The 9,092-nt window shown below is 39.9% G+C and overlaps 1 protein-coding gene across 2 annotated transcripts in view; it reads right to left on the reverse strand.

The window, feature by feature from the left end:
- MAST4 (microtubule associated serine/threonine kinase family member 4) overlaps nt 1-9,092 on the reverse strand; it is a 161,474-nt gene that overhangs the window by 64,982 nt on the left and 87,400 nt on the right. For both annotated transcript variants that reach the window (XM_027100962.1, XM_027100963.1), the window contains exon 4: nt 3,860-3,938. In XM_027100962.1, the coding sequence (XP_026956763.1) occupies nt 3,860-3,938 (79 nt within the window). The remainder of the gene's footprint in view (nt 1-3,859; nt 3,939-9,092) is intronic.

A 9,092-nucleotide genomic window follows, 5' to 3' on the forward strand; every position in this document is an offset into this window, starting at 1 on the left:
TAGAGAAGTGAGAGGCAAGGGGCTTCTCTGGGGAAAGAGCTTCTCTCTTCTCAGTTGGAACAAACAAGGTGTAAATGGGAAAAGGGTGACACCGAACCCAAACAACACTGAGATGAGTTTATGGAACTGGGAACAACTGTAGGCTCTCCAAATGGCCCAGGGATTCAAAAGGTACCAAACAGGGCCCCCAAAGTGAGTCAATAATGGACAGCAGAGAAGTCCAGGGGTCAGTTTCAGCAGAGGTCAGGAACTCAAAGGAGAACTTGTGAGTCCAACAGAGGCTGCAGGTGTCATCCTCAGGACCTCATATACTTACTGAAAAGATACTTCCGCTGGTCAATGCATCCTTGGAACAGCACTTTTACTAGAGTTTCAAGAATTAGTTTGGGGGCTTCCCTGGTGGCGCAGTGGTTAAGAATCTGCCTGCCAATGCAGGGGACACGGGTTCGAGCCCTGGTCCAGCAAGATCCCACATGCCGCGGAGCAACTGAGCCCGTGTGCCACGGCTACTGAGCCTGTGCTCTAGAGCCCGCGAGCCCCAATTACTGAGCCCGTGTGCTACAACTACTGAAGCCCGCACGCCTAGAGCCCGTGCTCTGCGACAAGAGAGGCCACTGCAGTGAGAGGCCTGCGCGCTGCAGCGAGGAGTAGGCCCCGCCTGCCGCGGCTGGAGAAAGCCCGCGCGCAGCAACGAAGACCTAATGCAGCCGAAAATGAATAAATAAAATAAATTAAAAAAAAAAAAAAAAAAAAGAATTAGTTTGGGAATTTCCCAATAAACTGAGTCCCATGACTTTATGTTTCTAGTATGTTCTCTAAGTGTGGCGCCAGTGAGTCTCATCACCCAACTAGTTTGCATATGACTTCTGACTACATGAAAAATCAAATCCACTTTCAAAGAGTGAAGATTTACAGAAAAAAACTGTGCTTCTAGTTCTCAAGGCAATAAGAAGAGCTCCCCAAAACGTTCTGAGTAATGGTATCATTCAAATAAACATTTGGTCTCTCAAGATAACCATTTTGCAAGGGACGGTATCCATATGCATGTGTAATTTTCCACTTGTTATTTATTAAAAGTAATATTATTTTATAGTCATACCTCATATTTATAGGTATTTATTTTCATATTTCCATTCTTTCCCTCAGCAGAAAATAATTCATCTGGTAAGAAATACATGAGAGATGTCCTCCTACTGCTTCAATTCCATATTACTTATATTCAAATTAAAAATTATGTTCTGAATATTATCTTGGAAAAGTTCTGCAAATTAATTTTAACTACAAAATTTGAAGTTAAGAGAAGCTGCAATAGTAAATATTCTGTGGAAGGACTGATTAACTCCACATGGCCAAATCTTTCCAATTTCAGAATAGAGCATTTTAACACTGGTGAATTTTGCAGTTTACATAATATCCAAAGGATCAAGACATGGCGTTTACCTTTCAGGGTTAGTGATTCTGGAATTCAGCTAACAACAATTATCTGTAAAACTTAAGCTGCATTTTCAAAGTGTCTGTAACTTATTTGTACATATTCTGTGTTTTCATCTTAAGAAACAACTAAAATGCATTTCTAATTAGCTACAACACAACCAGTTAACCCAGAAAATGAGACTCTAAGAGTGATTCAGGTTAGATTTAGAAAAGAAGAAAATGCAACTCCTAAGCAGTTTTGCACAATGTTCGCCCTAATATATGAAGGGCGAGAACATAAAGAAACTGGGGGACATGAGAAGCAGCATTTTAGATTTTCAATTAGCATTTTTTTTTTTTTTTTTTTGCAGTACGCGGGCCTTTCACTGTTGTGGCCTCTCCTGTTGCGGCGGAGCACAGGCTCCGGACGCGCAGGCTCAGCGGCCATAGCTCACGGGCCCAGCCGCTCCGCGGCATGTGGGATCTTCCCGGACTGGGGCACGAACCCGCGTCCCCTACATCGGCAGGCAGACTCGCAACCACTGCGCCACCAGGGAAGCCCTCAATTAACATTTTTATCAATAACCAATAAGGAGAAAAAATAGCCAAACTTCTGGGCAACAGAACCTACACTCCACAGATTTAACAGTTCCTTTGGTCTTTTGGTAAAAAGGTTAATTTTGAAAGTTAAAATTTGATTTTGAAGGGAAAAATAGGAATAAGAGATCAACAATTATACGATACTACCTTCTTCAATAAAATAAACACTTAAGAGAAAAGCTGCCCTACCTCTGGGCAGAAGCTGTTAGAAACACAGAATACATGTGTGCGACTAAAAATTGTCTCAGGAAGCTTTCTCTTTAGGCATATATGCAAGTCAGGGACAGCAGTGATTCCATTATGACAGATGGCCAGGTCAGATTTATTCATTATCAGGTTTGTTTTAAGAAATACCTTGTAAATTCCTTAAAAAAAAAGCCAAGCGCCTAGAACCCTTACTTGTATTCTTATTGCTACGACAAGGGGGTTAGTAGACAGCCCTTCGGTTCATTCTCTGTGCCTCAGAGTTTTGATCCATAAAATGATGACAATAATGACAACCACATTATGAGGTATGTTTCTACAATTAAGCCAATCAATGCGTTGTAAGTAGTGAGACTAGTACCTAACACATAATAAGTATTTATAAAAATATAATTTCCAAAGTAATCTGTACCAAATGGGGTCCAATTCTACGTAGCTCACCTTTGCTTTTTGGATTCACTTTTTAAAATAACGTATGATTTACTAGAGATGGAAAGAAGAAAGATCCTGTGTTCTCCCCTATTTTTCTTGCAAAAGAGAAATTTCTGTATCCAAACTATAATAAAACTTGACTGAAGGGCAAAGCAAGGCGATATAGTAAAAATAAAAAGGATTTAGAGTCAAGGAACATGATACACATTTGGGGCATGGGGAGGATTCAGTGAGAGTATGTACGAGTAAGCCACAGGGGACAAGTACTCTGTTTACTGGTGGTTGGGTTCTAATCGGAGACACTTAGGAGTCTAGGGAAGAACACCACTTAAAATTTGAAAATTATTCTTTTTCTTTTTTGGTCAATCAATTTCAGCGTTCATGTTCACACTGTGGTGGCCCATACTTTCAACATCTAAAATATGTGTATAACTGAGTCACTTTGTTGTACAGCAGAAATTAACACAACATTGTAAATCAACTATACTTCAATTTTTAAAAAGTAAAATAAATAAATAAATAAAGCTCTGTGGAGACAAATATCTCACAACATCACTAATTTAAACTGAGAAAGCATGTATCTGACCCACTGAATCACTTCTAGTCATTGCTAGGGCTCCTGTTGAAATGTAGTTTGTGGCAAGAGTATCCCTTCTTCCTCTACCCTATTTTCATTGTTTCATCTTGTCTCTTTATTGATCTTAATCTACTACTAAGTTCTTTTAGTCTCTCCTTAAAAGAAAGTTCTTATCCAGAAGGCACAGATTTAAGGCTTGACATTTTTTTCCTTTGAATGAGAGAAACTAAAAAAAAAACCTCTGCATATAAGCCACACAAGAAAAAAAACGACCCAGGCCATCAAAGTTTAATGGCATTTTCAGTACTAATATCATTGGCATGGAGCCAAAGCTATGAAACCAGATTGTGTTTCCTCCTCCCACCCAAAACACCAAAGAGTATGAAAAAGAAAGCTCCCAGTCTCCTCCCAACTGATGATCTGGGGACTCACTCAACTTGTGCATCATAGATTAAAAGCGTGCAGCAAAAAGTATGTCCTTTTAATGTTTGTCAGCTCATCATCTGATGCGTTGCCTGCTCTGAGGGGCAGATATGCAGAATTTATCCTTTCCTTCCTATCAGGAAGCACCCAGAGAAAGCACTGCCTGTGTAAGAGCTCTGGGGTGTGAGAGAGGAAAAGTCGGGCACTTACAGAGACCGTGGAGCTGGGCGTGTTTGTCCCATAGCCAGAGGAGGGGAGAGAAGCCAAGGACCAGCGGCGTCCATCAGTCCTGGTGAGAAAGTGAGATTAGCTTAGGCCAACACTGGATTACGGTTACATAGGAACCCCAGGGAAACTGAGTATTTTTAGTTGAACAAATGACACAAACACAGTCAGTGAGGATGTGGAAATGTTCAGCAAGGGCCAGAGTAAACAAACGTTATACAGCAGGTTGACTTTTATTTAAAGTGAATCAATACACCCAAACAAGCAGAAAGTGAATGGGGTGGTCCATATTATTGATCTCTTACTAATACACTTTGACAAAATGAATACCAGGGATAATTACATCAGTCAGACTCAGCAGATTCCGATGAATAAAAACAGAAAGGGAGGAGGAAAAAACACTCTTATCTGGAAACTGATAACCGGGGCCATGATCTTCGGAAGGGCCTGCATTCCAGCATGGTACAAGAGCCTGTGGGGACTTCCACTGCATCCTCAGGACTTGCTGCTTATTATTTTCAAGGGAGCAGTCCTACTCATCACACCGAGGGGAGAAGGGATCAGGGGGCTCAAGACCGGCTCAAGCCTTAAGTGGCAAATAATTTGAGCACTAAGAAAGTGACTGACCTTGTGCACAGACTCTCTTAAGAGTTATTATACCTTCTGACACGACCTGGCTTTATAAAGTGTTCCAGCAAAAGCCTCTTGCAGGGTTTATGAGTATGCAGCCCAGCTCTAGCCAGTGAGAGGGAGTGAAGAATGAAAATTCTCCACTAGCGATAGAACCTAATGCAAAGAGTAGGGTTACCTGCCCTAATCGTAGAGGCAAAGCTGTCAGGAGTCTTAACAGAGTACGGTTTTTATCTCCAAGTCGTAACAGGATGGATAGCTTCTGGGTTGAACTCTGGCTATGAATTATAGTCATTACAAGGGTCTCAGATGAGTTGCTGAAGGAGTAAAGACAACACTGTCGCTAAGGCAAGGGGACACCAGAAAGTCAATTTTCTGAAATCTCTGGCATTCCAGAACCATTCATTTACTAGCAATTTTGAGTGGACTATGCCTTCAAAATCACATAACAGCGTGAAAACAAATATACACACATTTGCCACGAGGAATACAGGAAACACATACTTTTCTAAAGAGCTCTACTGCTTTCTTAGATGCAGGATCATGTGTAGACTTTTTGTAACTCATGATTAGATTAATTTACCAAATGAGAGACAAGAGTAGACCAAATTTACCACAGACACATTCACAATAAGTTGAAGTCAGGGAATTCACCAGCATTCGACTTGAATTTGAGAAATGTCACAATCAGATGTTTATGTAAAAAACTGACATTTTAGCCTAAATTACAGTCAAGGGAGGATACAATCATAGGCCACCAGGGATGTTGCCTCCGATAAATGCAAATGGTCCACAAAGACAAAATGGGGAAATTCAGGTGGACAAATCACAGAAGTAGTACAATGTTAAGATTTTAGTAAAATTTACCTGTCGTTTCTGTGACCACGATTGGAGTACAATTGAATCAAGTATGTTTTTTTTTTTAAAAAAAAGAAGCAAAATAAGATGTTTGTAAATATACCGGATAAAAGGAATGAAAAGAAACAAATCACATGTTCTCTAGAAATAATTTTATACTACTGAAAATGTTAAAAGAAAATAATTCTAAAAACATGCTTATAAAGACATCTGACATCAATTAAATGGACACAGGTTGGATCTAGTTTATTTACCTAATTATTAAAGATTTAACCCATTCCTGGACTTTCTATTTTAAACACCTCCAAGTTTTAAATGGACTTGTTCAGTCCATTTAATAGCAATTATCAGAAACTAGTCTCTGGAAAGAGTGAGGGACACAATTTCCCCCACCATGATTTTGCTTTGTGATTCCTTAACTCTCCTTTCCCTCAGGTATCAATGAACATATTTCAGATGAATGAACAACTCCAAGAGGAGACATGTTCTTATTAGTTCTGAAGCATAAATTACATTTGCTTACTCTGGAAAACACACAACTAGAAAGATGTTTAAACAAGAATATGCTCAGTACTCTGTGCAGCCACGGACCAGAAATAAGTTATGTCTCATAAAGTTCCCTAAGTTGTCTGTGTCTATTTACTCAAATGGAGCACAAAGGACCATTGCATTTTCATTACCATGACAACTGCACGTCAGAAATTCCTATATATGCTATATACGGTGCTTAAGAGAGAGCATGCCCTTTTTTGAAGAAAGCTATCACACAAGTATAATTTGGATCCTACTAACAATGTTCTCTTTTCTTTGCAGCAGCTACCAGTAAAATGTTACCTGAAAACAAGAGTACATTCTTGCCAAAGCAACAAGGCTTTTTTGAAAAGAGTGCTTTCTTTGTGGGTGGAAATCTTAATGTTACACGAAATGAAAAAGTAAGAAGGGAAAAACACCTGATGGGAACACAGGATACAAAGAGATTGGCAAACAAAACACAAAAACAACCCCCCCCCCAAAACCAAAAAACCCACATCATTTCAACACTAACCACAAAAAGTTAGATTAATATGGTATACAACAAAGGAAGAAAGAAAAGTCCCTATTACAACTGTATGAAGAGGAAGATTTCTTTGTTTGTTACAGTCATCTGGTGTGAAACATTTTATGGTCTAGCTGATACTGGAACAAGATGAATTATGCCAATATAATGCAACCAGAGTAACTCTGCCCACCAGTGCTCAAGAAGTGTCTCATGACCTGACCTCTCAGCAGGCAGGTCTGTTCCAGTAATTTGCTTACGGAAATATATTCTGAGATTTAATCTGATAAATAACAGCTAGACAGCTAGGAGACATCCACAACGATTATCCAGGGCTCTATTTCCTTTTTTAAATTTTTAAAAAATTTTTAAAAATTTATTTATTTATTTGTGGCTGCATTGGGTCTTTGTTACTGTGTGCAGGCTTCTCATTGCGGTGGCTTCTCTTGTTGCAGAGCATGGGCTCTAGGCGCATGGGCTTCAGTAATTGTGGCACGTGGGCTCAGTAGCTGTGGCTCACGGGCTCTAGAGTGCAGGCTCAGTAGTTGTGGCGCACGTGCTTAGCTGCTATGCAGCGTATGGGATCTTCCCGGACCAGAGCTCGAACCTGTGTCCCCTGAATTGGCAGGCAGATTCTCAACCACTGTACCACCAGGGAAGTGCCTCTCTCTATATTTCTAATGAAAATGAAAGCAATTTATGTTACCTAAACCTCTACAACTTCTGGGGAAGGCAGAACAATGTCATTACCTCCAGTTTACCACCACCAAGGAATAAAACATTAAGTAACTCCACAATCAGATGGATTGTAAACCAGCTTCATCACAGTGATTAGCAAATTACAAAATATGTTTCCTTGCTCCAGACAAAATCTACTACACTATGATGCTCATTTTCATCCTTTTAACTCGATATTAAAAAATTAACTCGATAATTTTGCTCTCAAACACCTATTAAATAATATGGAAAGCAAGTATGTGTCATCCTATTTCCCAGTCTGAAATTCAACATTACAGGGGATGTCTACTGGGGGGTAAATTATCACGTTATAAGTAAGATCAGAAAAGATTAATAAGTCTGACCTTTATCCCGTCACCCAAGAATAATTTTTAAAATAGGACAATCTCTCCCCTCTGTTGGACTGAATATACAAAATGATAAAACGTGGGACTCCCTAAATGGCATTACTTCCTAAAGGCTCAGAAATGCACGCCAAATGGTGGGGAATGGAGACCCATGGAATTTCCATGTTTCTTGAACGAAAAATCAACTTGAAAATGGAAGAGAAAGATGACTGATGTCAAATAAAAATAGGCCAATTTGAGTTCGCAGAGCAAACACAGGGTTCTATTTACTTGAATAAAAGTTCAGAAAGATGATCACTCATGTCCTAATCTAAATTAATGCTTTTTGAAGAGTGTGGAGGGAGTTCCATCTGGAAATTCCTGCAAAATGAACCAGAGGTCTCCTGTGATAATCTTCTGTTACGGTTTATGGTTTATTTGTCGAAAATTAACATGCCTAGGGGTTTGTGTATTTTTTTTTTTTATAGCATAGAAACCAGATTCATCTGTCCTCCAGTCAGCCACTTAATTATTAGATTCTCTTCATTTTTATAAATCTGGCAGGATTAAAAGACTGATTTCAGTCACGTTTAAATGTGGGCTATAATGACATTTGCATTTTCTTTCTACTAAAAGTAATTAAAGGCATTCCCTTTTTAAGAGAAATGTATTTTAAAGACTATGGTATGTTCTCTTTTTTTAAAATCAGTTTTTATAAGATTTCCCTTTTCACTTAGAATGGTACCACCACAGTGAATTAATACTCATTGGGCAAACAAACACAGGCTTTGTGAGACCAGCTAATTGTCACATTTTCTTTATGGTGCTTAAAATGAGCACTGAAAGTATCAAAGTTGGAATTGGGGAAAATTGGGGTGTCGGTCTCAGGAAGTTCGTTGGAGATCACGTCTTAATTACTCTTGTGTCCTCCCTATGGTGGAGGCCTGGTACACACAGGCATTTACCATATGGTGGGGAATGTGTGATTTTTCAAGAGAATCTTAATTATCAGGAATTCTGAAAACGCTGCAAGCACATCCTTTTCTCTGGATTTAGTTACATAAAATGCATTGAACGCTGACAAAAGACAGTGAAGACGTTGCAGGTTTTGCTCGTGAGTAACATGTGTTAAATCTATTTTTTTAACCTACCTATGTGTCTTAATTAAATGCTACTTTAATTCATTTCAAGGTATGATTAGGTCTCTGAAGAAAATTTAACAAATATCTAGGACAGGGACTTCCCTGGTGGCGCAGTGGTTAAGAATCCACCTGCCAGTGCAGGAGACATGGGTTCGATCCCTGGCCAGGAAGATCCCACATGCCGCGGAGCAACTAAGCCTGTGCGCCACAACTACTGAGCCTGCGCTCTAGAGCCCAAGAGCCACAACTACTGAGCCCACGTGCCACAACTACTGAAGCCTGCGCGCCTAAAGCCTGTGCTCCACAACAAGAGAAGCCACCACAATGAGAAGCCCGCGCACCGCAATGAAGAGTAGCCCCCGCTCGCCACAACTAGAGAAAAGCCCGCGCGCAGCAATGAAGACCCAACATAGCCAAAACACAAAACAAAACAAAACAAAAACCATCCCTGGTTTATCTGACCCCAGAGCCCCAGCTCAGATCCACTA

The sequence above is a fragment of the Aethalodelphis obliquidens genome, unplaced genomic scaffold (genome assembly GCF_003676395.1).
Source record: "Aethalodelphis obliquidens isolate GAN/ISIS:26980383/991018 unplaced genomic scaffold, ASM367639v1 scaffold4, whole genome shotgun sequence".
Classification (NCBI taxonomy): domain Eukaryota; kingdom Metazoa; phylum Chordata; class Mammalia; order Artiodactyla; family Delphinidae; genus Aethalodelphis; species Aethalodelphis obliquidens.